This window comes from Rhinoraja longicauda, chromosome 4, assembly GCF_053455715.1.
Source record: "Rhinoraja longicauda isolate Sanriku21f chromosome 4, sRhiLon1.1, whole genome shotgun sequence".
In the NCBI taxonomy this organism is placed as follows: Eukaryota; Metazoa; Chordata; class Chondrichthyes; order Rajiformes; family Arhynchobatidae; genus Rhinoraja; species Rhinoraja longicauda.
Genome location: NC_135956.1, coordinates 70,700,242 through 70,728,048, shown reverse-complemented (window position 1 = coordinate 70,728,048; position 27,807 = coordinate 70,700,242). Strand labels below are relative to the sequence as shown.

The 27,807-nt window shown below is 45.1% G+C and overlaps 1 protein-coding gene across 1 annotated transcript in view; it reads right to left on the bottom strand.

Moving 5' to 3' along the window:
* Positions 1–1,780: 1,780 nt before the first annotated feature.
* Positions 1,781–27,807, bottom strand: part of mtdha (metadherin a) — a 78,368-nt gene continuing 52,341 nt past the window's right edge. The window contains exons 8-12 of the mRNA XM_078398031.1: positions 25,313–25,437; positions 15,427–15,543; positions 13,472–13,591; positions 11,432–11,585; positions 1,781–3,569 (exon numbers count right to left, since the gene is read on the bottom strand). Of these exons, the coding sequence (XP_078254157.1) occupies positions 3,499–3,569; positions 11,432–11,585; positions 13,472–13,591; positions 15,427–15,543; positions 25,313–25,437 (587 nt within the window). The 3' untranslated portion in view covers positions 1,781–3,498. The remainder of the gene's footprint in view (positions 3,570–11,431; positions 11,586–13,471; positions 13,592–15,426; positions 15,544–25,312; positions 25,438–27,807) is intronic.

Genomic DNA, 27,807 nt, shown 5'->3' with positions numbered 1-27,807 from the left:
CGACTCGGGATCTGTTCCTTGAACTGGAGGGTAGCTAATGTAACCCCACTTTTTGAGAAGGGAGGGAGAGAAATGGGGAATTATAGTGCAGTTAGCCTTACATCGGTAGTGGGGAAGATGCTTGAGTCGATTATTAAAGATGAAATAGCAGCACATTTGGAAAGCAGTGACAGGATTGGTCAAAGTCAGCATGGATTTATGAAGGTGAAATCATGCTTGACTAATCTGGGATTTATTGAGGATGTAACAAGTGGAATGGATAAGGGAGAGCCAGTGGATGTGGTGTATCTGGACTTTCTAAAAGCCTTTGACAAGGTCCCACAAAAGAGATTAATGTGCAAAATTAGAGCACATGGTATTGGGGGTAGGGTATTGACATGGATAGAGAACTGGTTGGCAGACAGGAAGTAGAGTAGGAATTAAAGGGTCCTTTTCAGAATGGCAGGCAGTGACTAATGGGGTGCCGCAAGGCTCAGTACTGGGACACCAGTTATTTACAATACTGTAAATACTGTTACAATATTAACGATTTAGACAAAGGAATTAAATGTAACATCTCCAAGTTTGCGGATGACATGAAGCTGGGTGGCAGTGTGAGCTGCGAGGAAGATGCTATGAGGCTGCATGGTGACTTGGATAGGTTGGGTGAGTGGGCAGATGCAGTATAATGTGGATAAATGTGAGGTTATCCACTTTGGTGGCAAGAATAAGGCAGATTATTATCTGAATGGTGTCAGATTAGGAAAAGAGGAGGGGCAACAAGACCTAGGTGTTCTTGTACATCAGTCACTGAAAGTAAGCATGCAGGTACAGCAGGCAGTGAAGAAAGCTAATGGCATGTTGGACTTCATAGCGAGAGGATTTGAGTATACTGTAGTTGTACCAAGCCCTGGTGAGTCCGCACCTGGAGTATTGTTTGCTGTTTTGGTCTCCTAATTTGAGGAAAGACATTCTTGCAGACTGCTCCTGAAGAAGGGTCTCGACCCAAAACGTCACCCATTCCTTCTCTCCAGAGATGCTGCCTGTCCTGCTGAGTTACTCCAGCTTTTTGTGTCTATCTTCGGTTTAAACCAGCATCTGCAGTTCCTTCTTACACAGGACATTCTTGCTATTGAGGGAGTGCAGTTCACCAGGCTAATTCCCAGGAAGGCGGGCATGACATATGATGAAAGAATGGATCGACTGGGCTTATATTCGCTGGAATTTAGAAGGATGAGTGGGGATCTTATAGAAACATTAAAATTCTTATGGGATTGGACAGGCTAGATGCAGGAAAAATGTTCCCGATGTTGGGGGAGTCCAGAACCAGGGGTCACAGTTTTAAGAATAAGGGTAGGCCATTTTGAACTGAGAGGAAGAACATCAGTTGTCAATCTGTGGAATTCTCTGCCATAGAAGGCAGTGGAGGCCAATTCACTGGATGTTTTCAAGAAATTCCTTCTCATCTCCTTTCTAAAGGTAGGTCCTTTTATTCTGAGGTTGTGCCCTCTGGTTCTAGACTCTCCCACGAGTTGAAACACCCTCTCCACATTCACTCTATCCAGGCTGTTCACTATTCGTTAATGTTCTGGCTAGCACTTTTTTTTTTTAACCTCCTCTCCCTCCCTCCCACCCTCCTCCACTTCTTTCGATGCCAATTTACCTCTGTCCCATTCCTGACTCCAGCAAATATTGCTCTCCAAGTGTGGCTTAACTAGAAACGAGCTCACACTAGACTGGGTGGAACAAAATGCACACAATGTATACACATTAATTTGCTAAATTTATTTCAACAAATCAACTTAGAAATTCATTGCATTTTAACAAACTTTAGAACATGTAAACATACTTGCTATGTTTCTGAAACAGTTATAAATACATTTGTTTAACTTTAGTAATCAAGAAAATTACAAAAGCACAACAAATACCACGTCGCAACCAATTATGGCCGGTTATCTGGGGTATAATGACCATTATTTAAACTTTGCAAAATCTTAGCAGTCTGGTGCCACCAACTCAGGAAGAGCCTCGACACAGAAGATTAGTGGACTAAGTACCATTAGTATCAGTTTGTTTAACATAGCCCCATTCATTCCCACTGTGTGGCTTTGAACATCTCACACCAATTTAAAACAATAATCATGGCTTGGTATGATCAGGTTAAGTCAAGGCAGAGGTTGAACCTACTTATGGTCTTTTATCGAGAGAATGTAGGGCTGGTAAAAGTCATTAAACAATGCATGTGCATGCACTAGTTATTTCTTCACAATACTTAGACGCCAACACTGCAAAGTAGAAACTGGGAATTTACCTGCGTGGTTATGATTTAGGCTCTAACCTGACTATTTATGTTTAATAATTGGAGTTTTTTTCTCCTTTAATATTTGTGCTTCAACTATCTTCAAACCTTGCGTTTCAAGTGATTCCATTTGTCCTCCACTAATTTCGTTTCACCCCCCTCTTTCCCGGCTGTTGATGCATCTGAAGGCATCAGTGATGAACGCTGCAAGCAGCCGTTCTGCTGTCCCTTTCCCGACGATCTGCTTAGTTTACGCTGCTGCCCCAGACGCCTGCGACCGACTACACAGCAGTGTTGGGGAGGGAAGTGAGGATTAAACTCAGAGCAGAACCAGGCCCTGGACTGGGCAGTCCCGATCATCAGCGACACAAGATTACTTCGACAGGTCATTTTTGCCCTGCTCACTTCAGAATTAATCAGCAGGAAACGCCCCACATCCCTGGCAAATTTTTCCCATCCCACAATTTAAAATCAGTCTTTAATAATTTGAAGCAAATTGCAATTTTCTTTTAACATTTCTTTCTAAGCTACAGGTTAAGGCAGTAAAATGTAATTCCTGATATAAATTGAGATTCCGTCCACAAATATTAAAGCTATCTAAATATTAATTTCCCTTTTCCTTCTGTTTTTGTTTTTATTTTGCTCAACCCTGTATGGTTGGAACACCCAGGCAGTCTATGTTTAATTGCGTTTTGTTAGAGCGGTGTGTTTGCAGCAGCTTGCTGCATCTCCCCCTCCCCTCCCAACGTTAACAGCAGTATCCTCCCCCTGGAAATTAAAATTGGGAGACGGTGGAGTGGGAGTGCGAGTGGGGGTGAGGGGTCGAGGGAGAAACAAAATTCCAATGTCATTCTCAAAATCAATCCTGGCCTCAGGTTTTCAGGGAAGGGTTCTTGTGTGGAGCTAATGGTCATGTGACTTGGATCTGCACATATTTCTGAATTGCTTAAAAATTAAAAAAAAGTAAAAATCACACGTTTCCTCGTGTCAACAAACTTAGACCCAGCATGAGTGGCCGTAAACAGCATCAGTGTATTTCACTTGAAGTTTCTCACATCGTATCAAATCAAGTAGCTCATGCGCATTGCAATAGGTTTTTAATAAAAATTACAGTCAAATTTTTCTATAAAATTCTGTACATTTTCACAAATTATTGCATAAACAGATTTCTTCAAGATCATTTTGCATAACAACTGATCACTGAATACAAAATAAAAACCTCATGTTTCCCTTCTTGCTCTCTTCTTCTTCTTAATCTGCTTCGGTGATTCCCAACTTCCTTCAGATTTTGCTGAAACAAGAGGAAAACAAATATTCATTTTATTTGTGGGATCCAGACACTGCCCACTGGCGATGCCACATTCATTATCCTTGAGCTGCTTTATGTGGGGCTGTGAGTCACCACTCATCTCTGCAACTGGATCCTCGACTTCCTGACCAACAGACCCCAATCAGTGAGGATAGGAGACAAGTCGTCCTCTACGATGTAATCCTTGACACTGGTGCTGCGCAAGGTTGCGTTCCCAGCCCCCTTCTTTACTCCTTGTTCACCCACGACCGTGCAGCCAAGTCCAAATTTAATTTAATTTACAAATTCGCAGACGACACCACCATTGTGGGCCAGATATCAAGTAACGATGAGACGGAGCACAGGAAGGAGATTGAGAACCTCATGTCCTGATGTCGACACAACAACCTTTCTCTCAATGTCAGCAAGACGTAGTGATCGACTTCATGAAGTGAAGCAGTACACACACCCCAGTTTGCATTGAGGGTGCTGAAGTAGAGATGGTTGAAAACTTTAAGTCCCTAGGAGTAAATATCACCAACAACTTCCCCTAGAAGAAACGGCCCATTGCAGAAACGGCCAAGAAAGCACACCAGCCCCTCTAATTCCTTAGAAGGCTCAGGAAGTTCGTCATGTCTCAAACAACGCTCACCAACTTCTACAGATGTGCCATAGAAACCATTTTATCGGGATGCATCACAGTTTGTTTTGGGAACAGCTCCACCCAAGACCACAAGAAATTGCAGAGAATTGTGAACGCAGACAAGACAATCATCACACAAACCAACCTCACTTCCATTGAAGGGTCTCGACCCAAAATGTCACCCATTCCTTCTCTCCAGAGATGCTGCTTGTCCCGCTGAGTTACTCCAGGTTTTTGTATCTCCCTTCCATTAACTCCATTTATACCTCACGTTGCGTCGGCAAAGCCATCAGCATAATCAAGGACGAGTCGCATACTCCTGCACCTATTGTCTATGTATTCCCGTTCTGCTGTCTGGTTAGCACGCAACAAAAACTTTTCATTGTACCTCGTTACATGTGACAAAGCTAAACTAAACTAACTAAAGTTCAAGAGTCAGGAGCAATAAATTGTCATTCCTACCGACAAAAGCACAATTCAATTCTGAATTCAGCAGCACATTGAAGTTTTAGTGTGGAAACAGGCCCTTCAGCCCAACTTGCAGATGCCAACCAACACGCCCCATCTGCACTGGTCCCACCTGCCTGCATTTGGCCTATATCCTCCTAAACCTGTTCTATCCATGTACCCATCTAAATGTTTCTTAAACGTTGTGATAGTACCTGCCTCAACTACTTCCTCTGGCAGCTTGTTCCAAACACCCACCACCCTTTGTGTAGAAAAAGTTACCCTTGGGTTCCTATTAACTCTCCCCCTTCACCCTAAACCGATGTCAGGCACCAAGGGGCACCGCAAGATGTCTGCCCCGCCTACAGTCTGTCCTTTTCAAACTCTTTTTGTTATTTTTGGTAAGTTTTAAAAGTTTGTGTAAATGTTCTCTGGTTTGTTTTATGTGGGAGGTGAGATAGGGGGTCGGAGGAAACTTTTTTTACCTTTTCAATCTCTTACCATGCCGGAGATGCGATTGTTTTCCGGATCGTATCTCTGGTCACTCTGTGGCCTAACATCACGGAGCTGGAGGTCTTGCCTGGGACTGACCTTGAGTCCCCGTGGGGGCGTGGGCTTATCATCTGAGCCAGCGATCCCTTGGCTGGGATCGACGCTCCAATGCAGCCTGCGGACTTTAACATCAGGAGCTCGCAGTCTCGGGTTTAGACCGGTCGGGAGCTGCAAAAGCAGCACGAGGTTCGACTGGTCCCGACCCGGGGTAGATCGCCAGTGCGGGGGAGCTGAGATACCTCCCCCTCCCCCGATGAAGGAGCTTGATTGCCCCGACGAGGAAGACTTGCCGCCGGCTACGGGATTAAGATCATCCCGTCAACGGAAGGTTAGAGCCCCCGACTGCTGGAGGACAAAGGGAGAGATTGAACTTTTTTTTGCCTTCTATCACAGAGGAATGTGGAGGAGTCACAGTGGTGGATGTTCATGTTAAAATGTATTTTGTGTGTCCTGTTGCTTTTTATTGTTATGACTGTATGGCAAATGAAATTCCTCGTATGTTGCAAAACATACTTGGCTAATTAAAGTTTTATTGTGTTGTGATTGATTGTGATGTCCTCTGGTTCTTGATTCCTCTACTCTAGGAAAAAGACTCCGTGCATTTATCTGATCTAATCCTCTCTTGATTTTCTACACCTCTATACAATCACCCCTCATCTTCCTGTGCTTCAAGGAATAGAGTCCTAGCCTGCCCAATCTCACCATGCAGCCCAGTCTCTCTCGAGTCCTGGCAACATTCTGGTAAATCTTCTCTGAACCCTTTCAAGCTTGACAAATTCTTTCCTATAACATGGTGAGTAAAACAATCAGGCGCCATCACATCAGGCAGTCAAGGCAATAATACAAGTGAGGAAAGATCAAAACATGACTTTTAAAATGGGATTTTTGCTTTTAAAAGCTAATCATATTTTTTTGTCCTTTTCAAATCCAACATCCCCATTGACGCCTAGCTACCTCAACAGTCAAGAGTGTTTAATTTTCTATGTACCAACAATGGAACAATGAAATTCGTAACTGCTGCAGCATAACAGGTCTGTAAATGCAATACACTTAGATAATAAACAAAACAAAAAAAATTAATCACCACAGGTTTCAGAAGACAAATCCAGAGTCGGAGTCATACAGCACGGAAACAGGCCCTTTGGCCCAACTTGTTCATGCCGTCCAAGCTACCCCCTCTACACTAGTCCCCCTTTCCTACCCATCTGTCCATAAAGATGTCGACAAGGACGTCGACAGACCTCAGGGCTTTGGTAGCTGAAGGCACGACCAAAGGTGAAGCATGAAAATCCAGAAGAGAGCAAAAGCCAACATTCGTAAAATGTGGAGTTGTCAATGGGTTTGTAATTTAGAGGATTCTACAGAAATAGGAGCTGCTGTGGTGTGAAGTAGAGCAGAAACAAATGCAGCACTGAGTATTCAACCAGGGAGTAATGTTTCACTTGGCATGGAGTGAGGAATCAGCCCACGTGAATGGACACTACTTTTTTAAAAAGCTATAATGATCACATGTGTTTATAAAGACTGCTTTATATTTATTTCTCTTCAGCTGGTAAATTTCAGTAATTTAATTCAAGTACCTGATTTAAACAATTAAGAAGTCAGAGTTCAGATCCCACCATGGTGGGCAAATTCAGTGGCATTGCTGAAATATGCCCACACAGCTGTTGTACTGTAAAGACGACCACCGACCTGGATTTTTTGTAAAATTACGACTGGCTCATTAATATCCTTTTAGAAGCCTGTCCTCCCATTCACTTTATATTGGCAATAGAGTCAGCATGGAAACAGGCCCTTTGGCCCAACTCGCCCACGCCGACCAAGATGCCCCACCAAAGCTAGTCCCATTTGCTTGCATTTGGACCATATCCCTCTAAACCATTCCTATCCATGTTTCAGTCCAAATGCTTGAAATACTTCAACTACCTCCTTTGGCAGCTCGTTCCATATACTCACCAGCCACTTTGTAAAAAAAAGTTGCCCCTCAGGATCCTATTAAATCTTTTCACTCTCAGCTTAAACCCATGCCTTTTTCTTTTTGATACACCTACCCTGGAGAAAATGTGCACTCACCTTAACTATTTCCCTCATGATTTTATACACCTTTATAAGATCACCCATTAATCTCCTGCCCTGCAAGGAACAAAGTCCGAGCCTGCCAAACCTCACCCTATAGCTCACGACCTTCTTGGGGGAAAGATAGATCAGCCATGAATAAATGGCAGAGTAGACTTGAGCTAATTCTGCTCTTAGAACTTATGAACATTCTCTGGACCCTTTCATGCTTAATGTTATCAATTAGTGACTTCAGACCAACTTCATGCAGTTGATTCTTAACATACTTGGCTGGCATGGACAAGATGGGCCAAAGGGCCCATTTCTGTGCTGTACAGCTCCATGCCCTGGACAGACAGCACTCGTAGTCAAGATCTAACCCGTGTCTTAACGGAATTTATACATTGTTCCTGTAAAAGCATGGGTTTCCTCCTGGTGCTTCAATTTCCTCGCGCATTCCAAAGACATGTGGATTCGTAGGTTAATTGGCTTCCGTGAATTGGCCCCAGCATGTAGGATAGAACTAGTGTCTGGGGATCGCTGGTGGGCGTGAATTCAGTGGACTGAAGGGCCTGTTTCCACGCTGTATTTCTGAACTAAACTCCACTTGCTTTATCTTTTCTCTCTCTCTAGCTGAAAAAAACGTTTTTGGTGCCTGTTATCCTGTCAGTGGAAATACTATACATGATTATAATCAAGCCATCTACAGTGTACAGATAAAGGGAATAATGATTAGTGCAAGATTAAGTCCAGTAAAGTCCGATTAAAGATAGTCCGAGGGTCTCAAATGAGGTAGATGGTAGGTCTGGTCCGCTGTCTAGTTGGCGAGAGGACGGTTCAGTTGCCTGATAACAGCTGGGAAGAAGTTATATTCGGTAGTATTCACAATCTATCCTTATACTAAGCACCCTTGCCACTCATGTGCCCCCCCCCCCCCCCCCCGAGGTAATATCCTTTCCCTTGTCTGAGGGGTATCTCCACCAGACCCTGTCCCTGATATCTCGCCGTGGACGACCCTAGACTGTGGTCCTCCACCACACATCCTTGGCTGCACCAAGCTTCAGTGCGCGTCCCTCAGCACGTACTCCCGGAGTCTGGAATGGGCCGGTCGGCCATCTCGCTCTGCTGGGAGACCAAGTTGCCCTGACCAAAGATCAGCCAACAGAACTATGGCACTTTGTGAAGCCCACAGTCAACACTAAAATACCCAGTTATGTCCCATTTAACCAGAGCAGGCAGTGACTTGCAAATATCAAAGCTATTTTGGGGCTATGTTGTACCTCACACAGCATATGTAAAAAGAATGACAACTATAAATTGCATTTTGATGGCAGCACGCTAAAAATATAAGTGAGAAGCGAGAATCAAAACTGCCAGTTGCTAATTTGAGAAATAATCAGTCCCAAAAACCCAGAAATAGTTCAGTGTCAAAACAGCAATTCCCTTGACTCAAAAACAAAGCATTGACAGTGGGCTTGTGTGGCTGATCTGTCTGAACATTGATTGGGGCAAGGGAGAGCCACACCACCTAACAGTCAATGGCATGAACATTGCCTTGCTCCCTCACCATCAACATCCTCGTTATCACCTCTGATAAGACACAACTGGACCAGGCATGCAAATACTGTGGCTATGAGCCGCTCAGAGACTGACTATGCTGCAGTGATTCACTTACCCTCCCTGTAGTGGTAAAGGTGGCATATGGTATGCTTGCCTTCATCAGTTGGGGCATTGAGTATAAGAGTCAGGAAGACATGATGCAGCTTGATAGGAATTATGACACAAAAGTGGGTGGTATTGTATAGAGAAGGTGGTTGTCCAAAATTAGAGCAGGATCTTGATCTGTTTGTTAAGTGGGCTGAGGAATGGTTGATGGAATTTAATACGGCGAAATGTGGCGTGTTGCATTTTTGGAAGTCTAACATGGGCAGAACCTACACAGTGAATGATAGAGCTCTGTGGATTGTTGTCGAGCAGAGGAATCTAGGATTGCAGGTACATAGTTCCTTGAAAGTGGAGTCACAGGTAGATAGGGTGATTACAAAGGCTTGAGGCACATTCGTTTTCATCAGTCAGAGTATCAAGTCTAGAAAAGAAAACTGCAGATGCTGATTTAAATCGAAGGTAGACACAAAATGCTGGAGTAACTCAGCGGGTCAGGCAGCATCTCTGGTGAGAAGGAATGGGTGACGTTTCGGGTCAAGACCCGTCTTCAGATTGATGTCAGTCTGACAGACATTAGTCTGAAGAAGGGTCTCGACCCGAAACGTCACCCATTCCTTCTCTCCAGAGATGCACACCACTGCCAAGGCACAGCACACCACTGCCAAGGTGCGTACCATCGACAACACCCACCGACCAAACAAGGGAGTTTTCTCATTGAGGATGACGGTTTCAGGGAATGGCAGCACCACCACATGCAGGATCCTCACCAAATCGCACACTGACCTCAGTCATGCAACACGAAACTGCCCCTTCGGCCCAACTTGCCCGTGCCTAGCAAGATGCCCCATCTACTCTAGCCTCATTTACCCATATATCACTCTAAATCTTGTGTAGGAAGGAACTACGGATGCTAGTTTATACCAAAGAGACACAAAATTCTGGATCAAATCAACCGGTCAGGCAGCATCTCTGGAGAAAAGGAATAAGTGACTTTTGGGTCGGAACCCTTCTTCCAGTTTCAAAAGGTCACCCATTACTTTTCTCCAGAGATGCTGCCTGACCCACAGAGTTATGCCAGAATTTAATGTCTAATTTCACTCAAACCTTTCGTGTCCATGTACCTGTCCTGGTGACTTTTAAATGCTGTTATGGTACCATCCTCAACTACCTCCTCTGTCAGCTCGTTCCATGCAAGTGAAAAATTGTCCCTCAAGTCCCTATTAAATCATTCCCCTCTCACCTTGTACTCTGGTTCTTGATTCCCCAACCAGAGTAGAAAGACTGCGCATTCACCCTTTCACGATTTTATACATCTCAATGAGGTTATCTCTCAGCCTCCTGCGTTCCAAGGGATAGAGTCCTAGCGCGCCCAACCTTTCCCAAGAGCTCAGGCCCTCAAGTCCTGATAACATCATCTTAAATCTTCTCTGCACTTTTTCCAGCTTAATGACATTGTTCCTATACCAGGGTGGCCAAAACTGAACACAATACTCCAAATGAGTAGGAAGAAACTGCAGATGCAGGTTTAAACAGAACAGACACAAAAATCTGGTGTAACCCAGCAGGTCAGACAGCATCTCTGGAGAAAAGAAACATGCAACATTTTTGAAGGGTCTCAAACGATAACGTCACCTATTCCTTTTCTCCGGAGATGCGGTCTGACCTGCTGAGTCACTCCAACTTTTTGTGTCTCTCTTCACAATACTCCAAATATGGCCTCACCAACCTCTTGTACGACTGTAACATAACATCCCAACATTGTTACTCAATACCCTAACTAATGAATACCCTAACTAATGAAGACTAATGAAGACCAACGTACCAAAAACCTTCTTTATCACCTTTTTTTACCTGTGAAGCCATTTCCATGGAGCTGTGTACATGGAATAAACTGGTATTCCCTGTAAATCCTGAAATTCACTCCCCAACACTGTGGGAACGCCACAAGTTCTCCAGTGCTTCAAGGTAGCACTCGGTGGCACAGTGGCATAGCAATGAAACTGCTGCCTTGAAGCGCCAGAGACCCAGTTCGATCCAGACTATGGGTGCCATCTGTACAGAATGTATACGTTCTCCTTGTGTAGGAAAAAAACTGCAGATGCTGGTTTAAATCGAATGTAGACACAAAATACTGGAGTAACTCAACGGGTCAAGCAGCATCTTGGGAGAGAACGAATGGGTGACGTTTCGGGTCGAGACACTTCTTCAGACTGTGTTCTCCTTGTGACCGTGTGGGTTTTCTCCGGGTGCTCCGGTTTCCTCCCACACTCCAAAGACATACAGGTTTGTAGGTTAATTGGCTTTGGTAAAATTACGCTGTCCTTGGTGGTAGGGTGTGTATCTCTAAAGTCAAAAGTAAATTCTACAGCAGCTCACCACCAGCGTCAAGGACAATTGGGGAAGGGTAATAAATCCTCTGAGTACAATATGCCCTACCTACATGCTTGATGCTGTGATTTCTCCATTCGTAGGGGAAACAATTGGAAAGAATGCCGGTACTGACCTTGTGAAGGAGGCTGGTTATTCTGTTTAGCAACAGAAGCAGAAGGTTCTGACTCAGATAGTGTGTCTGGCACTTGGGAGGTGATATCCTGGGAAGAACTTTTCACAATGACAGCTGGTTCTTGGCTGATTACGACTGGCTGCGCCTCTTCAACCTGCGGAGATGCAACATCTCGTTGGAAAAGTTCAAGGCATTTGAAAAAATCTTATTACAATTCTGAAAACGCTCAGCGCAAGTACAAACTTGAAGGTCACCAACCAAAACAGTTGGGAGCACAGTGGCACAGCCGGTCGAGCTGCTGCCTCACAGGGAAAGTAACCCAAATGTGATAACATGGAACTTGTGTGAATGGGTGATCGATGATTGGCATGGACTCAATGGGCTGAAAAGCCTGTTTCCATGCTGTATCTTTTCAATCAAATGTAGCCTTTTTCTTTCAATGATACCATGATATTAATCAATTAACAACATGAACGGGTGATCAAGGGTTGGCACGGACTAATGGAGCCGAGGGGCCTGTTTCCCGCCAGTATCGTTCAATCTACCAATAACCCACCTTTCAACAAAAGGCATCAATATAAAACAGAAATATTCCATAGCATTGCAGAAGTCTCAAAGAGAAACAGATGCTGAGTTTCGGAACGGTGGGGAGAGAGTGCCGAAAGCTTTAGAGCTGGGGATAACGAAGGAATGGAAGGGCTTAGGCAGCTAAAGGCAGTTAGAAAGAGCGTGAAAGGAACGGGGAGCACAGAACAGCCCAAGGATCAGGAAAAGCAGTCAAAGTTGTTCAGGCATAAAATCGAGAAAAGGAACAACACAGCGTTTAAGTTCTGATGAGTTGGTAATGGTATTTGTTTATTATTGTCTCATGCACTAACATACAATGAAAAAATGCATTTGTGTGCTGTCCATTCAAATCACATTATAGGCTGACACAATCGCAACTTTTCAGCAGCTTTTAGATGGGCACATGGATAGGATAGGTTTAGAGCAGGGGTGTCAAACTACCGGAAGGGGTCCAATCCGGCTTGCGGGATGATTTGGGGAAAAAAACCTCCCCACTCCCCAGCTCCCGGGAGTGAGTGGAATCTACGCCCATACGGTGACCCAGGCGGGAAGGGGCCGGCACTGGGGAAGCTGGGGAGTCTCAGCGTTGTTGTGAACACCAGGAAATGCCTGGGCTGCCGCCACAGAGACCGCCACCATGTACCTGAGACCCAGGTGAGTGCGTGGATAGAGGCTGGTGGGAAGTCGCCGCACTGTGAATGGGGCCATAGCCAACAATCCAAAATCTGAGCTGCTCTCCAGGGTGGGGGCTCTGGGTTAAGGTGGGATGTGAAGACGTGCTGGTAGTTATGCGGGAATAGGGAAGAGAATAAATGTTCTTCAGTTGCCTTCATTGCTCTCATGTGTATCAGTCTCTGCTATAACTACAAAATGTTTCACGTTACGAATTTTGTTTCTTATGAAGAAGATTGCCTAGCAAGCATTACTTTTATGATTGGTATCTAGGCCCTAGATAGAGTGGATGTGGAAATAATGTTTCCAGTAATAGGAGTCGAGGGCCAGAGGTCACCGCATCAGAATGAAAGGTCACATGTTCATCAGCATGGGCAAATTGCGCGGATGGGCCTGTGTCCGCACTGTCCTACTCTATGACAATCAAGCCATACACAAATACAATAGGTAGTGCAAAGAGAAAAAATACCAGAATACAGAATATTACAGCTTTACATTTACAGAGAAACTCGATGAAAAAGTGCAAGGAGTGAAAGGAGTGGAACCTGTACTAATCAAAAATCTATCTATCTCTGCCGTAAAAATATCCACTGACGGCCTCCAAAGCCTTCTGCGGCAAAGAATTCCACAAATTCACCACCCTCTGACTAAAGAAATTTCTCCTCATCTCCTTCCAAAAAGAACGTTCTTGAGAATGAAGAATTAAAGAATGAGAATTGCCGGCACAAAGTGCTCTCAGCATCTTCCATTTATTTCATACTCCCACAATTGGCAATCGTTGCATCTGTTGCCAACTCTTACCTCAGCTGGTTCACTAGTGCATATGGTTTCAACAGGCGAAGGACTCTCTTCTTCAGGTTGGGCTTGTACATCAAGCTGCTCCTGATCTCCACACACGGGCTCCTTCTCCTGATCCTCCACCTTTTTATTGAATAAAAACATTTTTTTTTAAATCACAAAAAAAAAATCACTTTTTAAAAATCACATCCAAATTTTTAGTGAATGAAAATCAACTCTGAGAACGTTAACTTCAGAGGACCTTGGTTAGGCCGCATTTAGAGTATTGCGTGCAGTCCCAATACAGGAAGGATGTGGAGAGTTTAGAACGGGTGCAGAGGTTGACCAGAATGATGCCTGAATGAATGGGGGCTAGTTACAGGGAGAGGTTGGACAGACTGGGATTGTTTTCTCTGGAACGCCGGAGATTGGGGGAAGACCTGATAGAAGTGCATAAAATTATGAGACAAATAGGAAAGAGTTTCATCCATTTGTCCCAGGATGGAAAAAAATCAAATGCTAGAGGGCATAGTTTAAGGAGGGGTAAAGTTTAAAGGAGATATGCGGGGCAAGTTTTCTTTTACAAAGGGTGGCATGCACTGCTGGTGGTATGATACGATAATCGCATTTGAGAATTTTGGATAAGCACAAGCATATGGAAATGCAGGGTGGAGACATATGAATTATGTGCCAGCAGGGAAGAGAGTTGGTCTTGGCATCATGTTCGGCACAGACATTGTGGGTCGAAGGGCTTGTTCGTGTGCTGTACAGTTCTATGTTCCATATTCCCGTAAGAAAATGGCTGAAGATTTATACGGTGGCATTTAAAATCAGACTCCTTTTAAAATGTTAGCATTATTCTGTCTGACATCACCTAACTCGACCACAAATCAGGGCACAAAAGGCTGAAGATGCTGTAATCTGGAGCAAAATACAAGCTGATGGAGGAACTTGAGGTCCTGACCCGCAATATCGACCATCTGCTTACCTCCACAGACTGCCTGACCCGCTGAGTTCATCCAGCACTTTTAGTCAACACCAAATCATTAATCCATGCTCTCCACTGAGAGTAAGGTTTTGAGGGTTCAGATAACTTTGGGTATCAATTTAAATATAAAGTGATAAATCCAGGGCGATTTGTTCAGGCAGCTCGTGGACAATTCTACTGTAAACTACATCACTGGCAAAACACAAAGTGCCAGAGGAAGTCAGCAAGTCAGGCTGCATCTGTGGAGGGAATGGACAGATGATATTTTGGATCAGAACCCTTCATAGAAACATAGAAAATAGGTGCATGAGTAGGCCATACAGTCTTTCGAACCAGCACCACCATTCAACATAATCATGGCTGATTGTCCCCTTCATTCCCTTAGCCCTAAGAGCTAAATCTAACTCTCTCTTGAAAACGTCTTCTTCAGACTCCTTCAATTTAAAGGGCTCTGACCCAAAACATCGTTTGTCCATCCATTCCCTCCACAGATGCTGCCTGACCTGCTGGGTACCTCCAGCGCTTTGTGTTTTGCTCTAGATTCGAGCATCTACAGTTTCCTGTGTCTCCATTTTAGTTTAATTTAGTTTATTGTCACATGTACTACAGTACGGTGAAAAGCTTTTTTTTGTTGTGTGCTACCCAGTCAGCGGAAAGACTGCATATGATTACAATCAAGCCGTCTACAGTGCACAGATACAGGATAAAATAAATGACATTCAGTGCAAGATAAAGTCCATTAAAAGTCCGATTGAGAAAAAGCAGCTTAACCCAGCTGCACCACCCTTATAGTCAGTCTCCTTAAATTAAATACTAGAGGGCATAACTTTAAGATGAGGGGGCAAAGTTTTAAAGAAATTTGCAGGGCCAGTGTTTTCTTTAAACAGAGGAATGCATGGAATGCACTGCTGGGAGTAATGGTGGAGGCAGATATGTTAGCCACTTAAGAGCCTTTTGGATAGACATATGGGTATGCGTGGGGAACACTCACTTGTGCAGCAGTAGCAGCGTCATCACTCTTTTTCTTCTTTTTCTTCTTCTTTTTGGATTTGCTGCCTGCAGAACCTTGCAAACCAACGTCGGCTTTGTCCTTGTCTTCATCCGACACCTACAAAATTTAACACGAGTCTTTAAAGACACGGCGCGACTTCGATCATTCAGTTCAGACCTGTGCAGAATTGTTTGAGCTTAATTTAGAGATACAGCATGGAAACAGGCCCTTCGGCCCACCAAGTCCACGCCAACCATCGAAAACCCGGGCTCTATGGCGGCAACGATTAGGGGTGACATGGTGGTGCAGTGCCAGTTACTGCCTTACAATGCCAGAGACCCGGATTCAATCCTGACCACGGGTGCTGTCTGAAAGAAGTTTATACATTCTCCCCGCGGCGTTTGACTGGGTGCTCCGGTTTCCTCCCACTCTCCAAAGACGTACAGGTTTGTAGGTTAATTGGCCTCGGTAAAATTGTAAATTGTCCGTTGTGTGTGTTGGATAGTGCTCGTGTACGGGGCGATTGCTAGTTGGCACGGACTCGGTGGGCCGAAGGACCCGTTTCCGCGTTGTATCTCCAAATTAATCTAAGATTAGATATACCATACATGGATATAACTAGTTCAAACTCGGGTACAAAAGATAGAGCAAAAAGGAAGATAAAAAGTGCACACTATAATTCTCAACATGTTGCGCGTCAGTTCCTTAGATAAAGTCCTATCTCCTCAATGGGGTAGAGGTGAATCAGAAGCCTGGAAACAGGAGACAAAGCTGTTCCTGAGTCTGGTGGTGTGTGCTTTCCAACTTCTGAACCTTCTGCAAGATAGGAACAGAGGAGGAATGACCAGGTGGGGACGTCTTTGATTAGTAGGAGGAAACTGGAGCACCCAGAGAAAACACACGCGGTCACAGAATGATTGCCTGCCGCATCACTCCAGACTGTCCAATAAAAAGGAAAACACAAAAATTGAAAATAAAATATTCCATCCACTAGTCACACCTACCCATTCTCACCCCTTTCCGCCATCCGCAGAGACCGTTCCCTCCGCAACTCCCTGGTTAACTCACCCCTTCCTACCCAAACCGCCCCCTCCCCATGTACCTTCCCCTGCAACCGCAGAAGATGCAACACCTGTCCCTATACCTCCTCCTGCGACACTGTCCAGGGACCCCAACAGCCTTTTCAGGTTAGGCAGAGGTTCACTTGCACCTCCTCCAACCTCATCTACTGGATCCGTTGTTCAAGATGTGGACTCTTATACATCGGCGAGACCAAACGTAGACTGGGCGATCGTTTTGCTGAACACCTTCGCCCAGTCTGCCTGAACTTATGTGATCTCCCGGTTGCTGGACACTTTAATTCTCCTTCCCATTCATACACAGACCTTTCTGTCCTAGGTCTCCTCCATTGGCAGAATGAGGCTAAACGCAGATTGGAGGAACAGCATCTCATATTTCGCTTGGGCAGCTTGCAGCCCAGTTGTATTAATATTGATTTTTCTAACTTCAATAACCCCGGCATCCCTCTCTCTCTATCCCCCCTCCACCAGCTTCTCATTTTCACCCAACAAACAGCTAACAATGGCCTGTTTCCTTTATCGTTACTTTTTTGCATATCTTTCATTCATTGTTCTTTATCTCTACATCTTCGTCAATATCTCTCGTTTCCCTTATCCCTAACCAGTCTGAAAAATCTCGACCCGAAACGTCACCCTTTCCTTCTCTCCAGAGATGCTGCCTGCCCCACTGAGTTACTCCCTCCAGCTTTTTGCGTCTATGAGCAGTATTGGAGGTAGTCATTTGGGCACAACTATCTCTGCAGCTTTTCAGAAAGAGATATCCTCTTCATTCGCTGCCCTACTAATCTTTCTCTGCAGAAAGTTGTCACCGCACAATTGTTACATCCCATTGTTGATTATTATTAGTTTACTCTTGTCACATGAACATAGAGCGAAAAACTGTGTAGTCCAGTCAAATCATCCTATGCATGATGACAATCTAACCCTACGCAAGTACCGCAGGTAATGCAAAGAAAAAAATGCAGAGCGCAGAATATAGTGTTACGACATTATAGCGTTGCAGGAACAAAGAAAGTACAGATTTTAAAAAGTACAAGGGCACAACAAGGTAGAATGGGAGATCAGGAATGCACCTTGAGGTGTACGGTCAAGTGACTGATTTTCATGGGGAAGATGTTCTTAAATTTGGTGCTATGTGCTTACAAGCTGCTGTATCTTTTGTTTGATGGTTGAGGAGATCAGACGGAATGACCAGGGTGAAAAAGATCCTTGATTATGTTGGCTGCTACCCCTGAGGCTGCATGGTGTAGTCGATCGGAGTGGGGTTGAGTGCGAGGCTACTTTGTGTGGTGGACCAGGCTGCGTCCATAATTCTCTGCAATTTCTTGCGGTCTTCGGCAGAGCAGAGTGAGGCCAAACGCAAATTGGAGGAACAGCACCTCATATTTCGCTTGGGCAGCTTACAGCCCAGAAGTATGAATATCGATTTCTCTAATTTTAAGTAACCCTTGCATTCCCTCTCCGTCTCCCTCACCCTAGTTGCCCGGATAGTGTCACTGTTCGTATCCCTTCATTATCACCTCTTCCACGGCCAACAATGGACCATCGGTGCCGGCTCTGATTTGTTCTGAACCTTTTGATACCTCTAGTTTCCCTCTCTCCTAACTCTCACTGAAGAATGGTTCTCGACCCAAAAAGTCACCTATTCCTTTTCTCCAGGGATGCTGCCTGACCCGCTGAGTTATTCCAGCATTTTGTGTCTATCTTCGGTGTAAACCAGCATCTGCGGTTCATTCCTACGCACAGTCAAATGCAAACTTGTCAATGGACTTATTGCAGAATTTGACCGCATGGTACATAGAACGTAAAATTAGGGGTTGAGAATGCGTCCTTGCAGGGCGCAGGTAGTGAGAATCATCAATATATAAAGTATATAAATATATATAAAGTACCTTTATTGTCATCCAAAAACATGTTTTTGTACGAATTTACGTTATCCACAGTCAACAATGAGAGGCAATAAAAAGAAAGCAATAAAACACACAATCACAAAAACCAACATAAAACAAAAAACATCCATCTCAGTGAGTCTCCTCCAGTCACCTCCTCACTGTGATGGAAGGCCAGAATGTCTTCTCTCTTCCCTGCCGTCTTCTCCCGCGGTCAGGCAGTCGAAATTGCCACGTTGGGGCGGTCGGGGCTCCCGACATTGAAGCACCCGCCGGGCGGTGGAAAATTCCGCGGCCTATTCCAGGCCGCGCCGAACGGTGAAAGGTCCGCAGCGGGACGACCCAAGCCTTGCAATTCGGGGCGGACGAAGACGCTGCCGGAGCTCCCGAAGTCAGCCTCCATCCAGGGACCTGCGAGCTTCAGACGTCCACAGGGCCCGCGGCCTGCGTCTCCGAGGGCGAGTCGCAGCCGCACTCACAGCGCCACCACAGCCTCCGAAGACAGCCAGCTCCGCAGGTGGTGAGTACAGTCCGCGAGCTCCGCAAACCAGAGCCCCAGGTGGTCCCAGCTGAAGGCCGCCAGCTCCAGGCCGATGGTAAGCCACAGCGTGAACGGAGACACGACCCAGAAAAAAGGTTGCGTCTCCGTTCGGAAGAGACAATTTTTATAGTTCCCCCCCCCTCCCCACACATAATACATAACCACAAAAAAGACAACATCCCATCCAACACTTACAATTAAGACAAAAAAAAACAAAAAACAAACAGACAAACGGACTGCAGGTGAGCCGCAGCTGCTGCGCAGCGCCGCCAGACGAGAAACAAGGAGGATGTTTGATCACCTATGCTTACCTATTGTGTTTCGTGGGTCAAGAAGTTAGTTGAGGAGCCAGTTACAGAGGGTTGTGCTAAGTGGTAGGCTGAGACGAAGCCTGCAGGGGAAGGTGCTCCTGTGTGCTCGTTGCCGTAGTTGTTCTGGTTAGTCGAGATTGTGGGTTTGGCAGGTATTGGGAGTGGCCTTGACAAATAACTGCAGGGTGTTTTATATTCGGGATGGAAGGCAGGCATGTGCCGCTGGTGGAAGTGGACTTTTGCAATTTAACGTAGAAACAAGGAGCCGCAGATGCTGGTTTATACCGAAGATAGACACAAAGTGCTGGAGTAACTCAGAGGGACAGGCAGCATCTCTCTCTGTCTGTCTGGAGAAAAAGGATGGTTGATGTTTTGGGTCGGGACCCTTATGCAGACTGAAAAAGGGTCCCAACCAGAAACATCACCCATCCTTTTGCAATTTAACCTCCTGCTATCTTCACGGTTTCAGAGCTACAACATCTCAACTTCGAGCCATGGAAAATTATTGTTTCTTTACACTGGAAGCTAGCTGGGATCTGGCCATCAAACTTGGACACCACAGCTGCTCAGCAACTAAAAGCTCACCCTGGATCCGATGTGATCTCACCTCTGGACCAGCGTACCTTGTGAGACCTTGACAAAGGCCTCGCTAAAGTCTATGTAGACAACAACCACCATGCTGCCCAATGTCAAAGACCAGAGGGCAGAGCTTTAAGAGGAAAGTTTTAAAGAGGTGCGTGGAGCAAGTTTTTTAAACATATACACAGTGAGTGCCTGGAATACGTTTCCGGGGGTGATGGTGGATACAGATACATTAGTAGCATTTAAGAGGCTTTTAGATAGGCACACGGATTTGCAGAGAATAGACGGATATGGATCACGTGCAGGCAGAGATTAGTTTAACCTGCATATTCAGCATGGACTCTTGTGGGCTGAAGGGCCTGTTCCTGTGCTGCACTGTTCGATGTTCAACGTAATCCACATTTCTCCTGTATGGCACTGAACCACTGGGGACACTGATTCACATTACTCCTGCAGTGCTATCATCAGTCGGCCCCACTGCTTGACAGCTGAGTGGCTCCCCAGTGAACACAAGAACCCTAAATAGCAACCCCCAGCAGAGAAAATTAAATATTGTAAATATGAAAACATCTGTGGGATAGAACTACATCAGGCTTTCCGAAGGCTTGTGGTTCGTGCAATACCAACACGATTTCAGCTGGTCCACTTAGTCACAGTGGAAACGGGCCCTTCGGCTCAACTTGCCCACATGTCCCATCTACACTAGTTCCGCCTGCCTGCCTTTGGCCCATATCCTTCTACCTGTCTAATTGTTTCTTAAACGTTGCAATAATACCTGCCTCAACTACCTCCTCTGGCAGCTCGTTCCATACGCCCACCACCCTTTGTGTGAAAAAGTTACCCCCTCAGATTCTTATTAAATCTTTCCCCCTTCACCGTAAACCTATGTCCCCTGGTTCTTGATTCCCCTACTCTGGGCAGGAGACTGTGCGTCCACCCGGTCTATTTGTCTCATGATTTTACACACTTTGTTCATGATCCTCCTTAATATCATTTTATTGTCCGTTTATATTTCCCAGCTTACCACGTTGAAGTAAAACGTCAGGCACACAGTGGTGCACCGGTAGAGCTGCTGCCTCACGGCGAATGAGACCCGGATTAGGTTCTAAGCTTGGGTGCTGTCTGTATGGAATTTGCACGTTCTCCCTGTGACTGTGGGTTTCCTCCCACATCCCAAAGACATTCGGGTTTGTAGGTTAATCGGTCCTCTGTAAATTGCCAGCAGTGTGTAGGGAGTGGATGTGAAAGGGGGATAACATCGCACTAGTGTGCACGGGTTTTTATTCACAAAATGCTGGAGTAACTCAGCAGGTCAGGCAGCATCTCAGGAGAGACGGAATGGGTGACGTTTCGGGTCGAGACCCTTCTTCAAACTGATGTCAGGGGGGCGGGACAAAGGAAGGATATAGGTGGAGACAGGAAGATAGAGGGAGATCTGGGAAGGGGGAGGGGAAGAGAGGGACAGAGGAACTATCTAAAGTTTGAGAAGTCGATGGTCATACCACTGGGCTGCAAGCTGCCCAGGCGAAATATGAGGTGCTGTTCCTCCAATTTCCGGTGGGCCTCACTATGGCACTAGAGGAGGCCCATGACAGAAAGGTCAGACTGGGAATCGATGGTTGGCGTGGACTCGGTGGGCCGAAACAGCCTTTCTCCATTCTGTATCTTTCCATTAATTCAATCAACAAAGTTTCTTAAACTATCTTTGCATTAATTTCCACCTGCTACATGACAAGGCCAGCAGCATAATCCAGGATGAGTCGCACCCAGGCCACCCCCTCTTCCCTCCTCTGGCAAAAGGTATAGAAAATGCACACGTCCTGATTCAGGGAGTTTCTTCCCAGCTGTTATCAGGCAATTGAACCAACCGACCACAACTGGAGAGCATTCCTGATCTACTATCTACCTCATTGGAGACCCACGGGCTATCTTTGATCAGACTTTACTGGCTTTATCCTGCACTAAACGTTATTCACATTATTCCCTTTAACATGTATCTGCACACTGTGCATGGCTCAATTGTAATCAAGTATTGTCTTTCTGCTGACTGGTTAGCAAGCAACAAAAGCTTTTCACTGTACTACACGACAATAAACTACACTCAACTCAACCTATACTGCAAATTTGGCCACCTGAGGAAAGTTCAAGTATTTGGCTAACTTCACAATTATACTGCCAATCCAGTCAGTTAAGTGTGAACGGGTGATCGATGGATCATGGACTCGGTAGGCTGAAGAGCCTGTTTTCATGCTATATCTCTAAATTAAGCTAAAAGCTAAAAGCTTGGGTAGCTGTAGAATTTTTAATCCCCTAGACAAATTAACAAACTCCCAAAACAATTTGTTACATAAGTGTACTCACTTGTGCAGATGGAACAAGTAGTTATATTAATCATGATCCTTCAATGCTAGGAATCTGTTCAAATGGCCTACAAGCCATCTGAAAATAAAGCCCAGGGCAGGAGAGAGTGGGGATGTTGTCAGCTCCGATAAGCTGCAAGATGCTCGAAACGTGGCAGCTTCTCGGGAGAACGGGGTTTTGCTCCAAAAATAGACGTTGACGCAGCTGGGAATTCCGAGTTAACACATGGCACAGCTGCAAACACGACAACCCCGCCATTTCAGTGCGACTCGGCTTGAGAATTGAAAGGAGTATTGGTGATTTTTGTGGCAAGATTCCAGAAAGTTATTTTGTCCCAACGACCAGAGATTTCTCGGCTTGGCTCATTTCTTCAGTGGGGGGCAGCGGACATAGAACACTACAGCACAGGACAGGCCCTTTTGCCCACAATGTCTGTCCTGAACACAATGCCAAGATCAACTCCTCTCTTCCTGCACATAATCCATAATTCCTCAATTCCCCGCATATCCATGTGCCTATCCAAAAGTCTACTAAATGCCACTATCATATCAGCCTCCGCTACCACCCCATGCAGTGGATTTCAGGAACAAACCACCCTCTGTAAAAAACACGCCCCACATATTGCCTTTCAACTTTGTCGCTCTCGCCTCAAAGCTAAGTGCTCTAGTATTTAATATTGCCATTCTGGGGGAAAAGGTTCCGACTGCCTACCCTATCTATGCCTCTCATAATTTTATATACTTCTATCATATCTTCCCACAGCCCTTCAATCTCCAGTATTCCAGAGAACACAATTTAAGTCTGTCCAACCTCACCCTATAGCTAATACACTCTAATCCACGCATCATTCCAATGTCTTCGCTGCACCCCCGCAAAAGCGTTCACATCCTTCGTGTATTGGGGCGAGCAGAACTGCACGTAATACTCCACATGTGGCCTAACCAAAGTCCTATAAAACTGCGTGACTTCCTGACTCTTACTCTCAATCCCCTACCCAATAAAGGGAAGCAAACATTAAGCTTTCTTTACCACTCTAAGTACATTCAGGAAGTTATGGACTTGGACCCCAAGATCCCTCTGTACATCAACGCAGTTAAGCATGTTGCCATTAATTGTACTTTTCGTCCTTATTTTCGACCTCCCAAAATTTCTTCCCGGTGCTCTAATTTCCTCCCACATCCCAAAGACGTGCAGGTTAATTGGCCTCTGTAAATTGACCCGAGCGTGTAGGGAATGGATGAGAACGTGGGAAAACACAAAACTACTGTGAATGGGTGATCGATGGTTGGTGTGGACTCAGTGGGCTGAACGGGCTGTTTCCACTTCTCTCTAAGCTTGTATCTCTAAGCTAAACTAAATTTAAATATTTTAGATATTTAAGGCGGCACGGTAGCGCAGCGGTAGAGTTGCTGCTTTACAGCGAATGCAGCGCCGGAGACTCAGGTTCGATCCTGACTACGGGTGCTGCACTGTAAGGAGTTTGTACGTTCTCCCCGTGACCTGCGTGGGTTTTCTCCGAGATCTTCGGTTTCCTCCCACACTCCAAAGACGTACAGGTATTTAGGTTAATTGGCTGGGTAAATGTAAAAATTGTCCCTAGTGGGTGTAGGATAGTGTTAATGTACGGGGATCACTGGGCGGCACGGACTTGGTGGGCCGAAAAGGCCTGTTTCCGGCTGTATATATATGATATGATATGATATGCCTTAAGGGGTGGTGGGGGTGGGATGGAGGGGAGAAGATGTTGTACTCATCCCTCGGGAGCACCAGCCAATGGCTTTGTAGTCTTGTACTTTAAGAGTTATATGCACCAGATATGAGCCAGAATAATGAAATCCTTACTGGTTGCAGCTTTACAGGCAGGTTAGATGCATCAATGCTGTGGTTTACCACACCTTCTGTTCATCGCATTTCTGCACGTACTTTTGCCTATCCTCCACAATTTCATACACCTTCCCCCTTCCAACTCATTTCCTTCTCACTGCATGAATTCTGTTATATATCCCTTTCCCAGTCTTGCTTCCACGTCCCTCCCCATCTGCTTCACATTATCCCACCCCAATCAGCAGATTGTACATGTTAAATCGGTGCCTAATTAGGCACCAGAAAGAGAAACACAAATCACCCTTTATGTTTGATCATTTTACTCCTTGCTGGTAAAAACGAGCATTAAAACTGCAAATTTAAAGAAAATCACAACCAAAATATTCTTATGAATCTGCACTCCAGTGTTAAACTGCATTAATTCATAAATAAGTGCAGAAGAAAGAATGTATAACAATTTTCAAAGTATTTAGGTGCGACAGCTCCCTGTGATCAAAGTTATTTCTCAACAGCATTGCTTAAAAATAGAACATGTGTAAGTGTGAGGTTTTTCCAATACTCACGATGCATGTAATTGTTATACATTCTTTCTTCTGCATGGAAGTAGACCCTTTGGCCCAACAAGTCCACCTCCCCACATTTGGCCCATATCCCTCTAAACCGTTCCTATCTGCATACCTGCATCCAAATGCCTTTTCAATGTTGTGAGAGTACCTGCCTCAACTACCTCCTGTGGCAGCTCGTTCCATATACTCATCGCCCTCTGAAAAAGTTGCCCTTCCGTTTCCTATTAAATCTTTCCTTAACCTATGTCCTCGGGTTCTTGCTTGGCCAATCTCCCTCTAAACCTTTCCTATCCATGTACCAGTCCAAACGTCTTTTAAATGATGTTGGAGCAATTAATGTAACCTGCATCACGTAGGCAAAAACACGGTGTTCAAAGATCATGCGGCCTCTGTTGAAATCACCATTGTTTTATAGGACATATGAGCAGAATTAGGCCATTCAGCCAATCAAGTCTACACCGCCATTCAAACATGACTGATCTATCTTTTCCTATCTGTAGCAATTAATTCCATAGATTCACCCTCTGGCTAAACAAATTCCTCCTCATCTCATTTCTAAAGGTACATCCTTTTTATTCTCAGGCTATGCCCTCTGGTCCTCGACTCTCCCACAATGTTAGCACTGATGTTAACTACACAAACAGCACATAATACCCTTTGGCAACAGAGATCCCCACTGACGAGCTGAAGGTCTTGGAAGGGGAGCTCGGCAAGAGTGCCCAAGGTTACTAACCTTCTGAGCCTCTGGAACGGTCTCGTCGGGCGGCACGGCTGCGGCAGGCTCCTCCGCGGTCCAGTTACCCCACTCCTCAGTCGGAGCGTTCCAGTCGGAGGTCGGGTCGGCGGTCGAAATCCCGTCTGGAAGATGGAAGACAGGATAAGAGATCCAATCAATCTGAACAAGTGTATGGCGGCAAAGTAGTGCAGCAATAGAGTTGCTTACAGCGCCAGAGACCTAGGTTGGATCCTGACAAAAGAATGCTGTCTGTGCGAAGTTTGTTCGTTCTCCCTGTGGCTGCGTGGGTTTTCTCCGGGTGCTCCGGTTTCCTCCCACACTCCAAAGACCTCTAGGTTTGTAGGTTAATTGGCTTCTGTAAAAATTGTAAATAGTCCCTTGTGCTAGTGTATAGGGTGGTCGTGGTTGGCACGGTCTCGGTGGTTCGAAGGGCTTGTTTCCACGCTGTATCTCTAAAGTCTAAAGTCAAATCAGCTTTCATTTCTGTTGAGGTTGCGCAATGGAGAATAGACATAAACAGCTTTGATCAGCAAAAGCAGGGAGAATGCGCAGTCTTTTACCCAGGGTAGGGGAACTCAAGAACCAGAGAACATAGGTTTAAGGTACGAGGGGAAAGATTTAAAAGGAGCCTAAGGGGCATCTTTTTTCCATTCAGAGGGTGTTGGGTATTTGAAACAAGAGGTAGATATAAGGAACAGTAGATACTGGTTTGCAAAAAAAAAAAAAAGAGCACTGGTGTAACTCAATGGGTCAAGTAGAGATGCTTCCCAACTCGCTGAGTTACTCCAGCACTTTGTTTCTTTGTTAGCGGGGGAGGTATTTGAAGCAGATACTGTAACAGCATTTAAAATACCCTTGGACAGATCGGTGGATAGGAAAGGTTTAGAGCGATATGGGCCAAATGCAAGCAGATGGGACTAGCTGCGGTGGGGCATCTTGGTCGGCATGGACAAGTCGAGCCAAAGTGCCTCTTTCCCTGCTGTATGCCTCTATTTAAAGTGCAAGATTCTTTAAGGACAGAGCTGTTTGAGTTCAAAAGTTGAAACAATATACATTGCAATTACTCTATATACAAATGTTCAGTACTAAATATTCCAGCTTGGATATCATAAATTTAACGTTAGGCACAAGGTTTGTGGCTTAACCTCCAACAAAGTCCTCTGGTTCTTGATTCCCTTACCCTGGGTAAAAGACTCTGTGCATTCACCCTGAAACTAATGGATGAACGAAAACACTGCTAATGCTGATTCCTTCCATTTCTTTCTTATTGAGTTTTAAAAGAGAAACAACCTACTAGAAGGGCTAGATTTGGAGAGACTGATCATGCTATAGATAGACACAATGTGCTGGAGTAACTCAGTCAATCAGGCAGCATATCTGGAGAAAAAGGATGCGTGACATTTTGGGACGGGACCCTTCTTCAGCCTGAAAGTAGGGAGTGGGGAAAGAAGAGCTGGAGACAGGAAAAGACCAGCACTAATCAGGGCCAGCCACAGGTGACGTTGGGCAGAGCCTGCCTTCCTTTCAGTCTTTACACCCACCCCCCACCTCCAGCCGAAAGAAACGTCCCGACCCGTAACGTCTCCAGAGATGCCACCTGACCCGCTGAGTTGCTCCAGCACTTAGTGTCCACCTTTGGTATAAACTAGCATCTGCAGTTTTTTGTTTCTACACATTAATTAATGGTTAGCGAAGGAAACCATTCAAAGACAGAAGGAAAGGCAAGAGTAAGAATGAAAACCAATTGCAGTACAGGCAGAAAGCTCTCTGAAGGTCTCCATATAAAATAAATATATTTTTAATGGTCTCATTCATTTCAAAGGGTTTACAACTTAAAAAAAGAAATACAAATAGAAAGACAAACTAAAGGCAAAGTAAGAGACACAAGGAACTGCAGATGCTGATTTACAAATAGAATTCACAAAGTGCTGGAGTAACTTCATGGGCCAGGCAGCATCTGTGGAGGGAATGGATAGGCGACCTTTTGGGTTGGGACCATTTTTCAGATCGATTATGGTGAGAGGGGCGAAGAAGCTCAAAAAAAAAGGTGCAGATGGGACCAAGACTGGCAATATTTATTGTATTCAGCTGCATCAATTTTAGAGTTAATACTGTAGAGGACTGAAGACTAAGTCCCTAAAATAAATACCAGGGGGAATTCTATTACCAGTAAACAACAATTTATAACCACGCTGGGGAAAACAGCAATTAGAACTGCAACTTGCTATTATGGTTTAATAGAATCACGCGAGGGGAGACTTAGGTCTTGATATGCCCTCAAACCGCTGCCTGAAGATATGCCGTCGCCTGTCAAAATATCTTGCAGTTCATACGTTCTAGGAGCAGAATTAGGCCAATCGGCCCATCAAATGTTTGGCCCATCTGTCTAAATTTCTTTATACAGAGGGTGCTGAATCGTGGAATTTATTGCCACAGATGACTGGAGGCCGTCAATAGATATTTTTAAGGCAGAGATTGACAGATTCTTGATT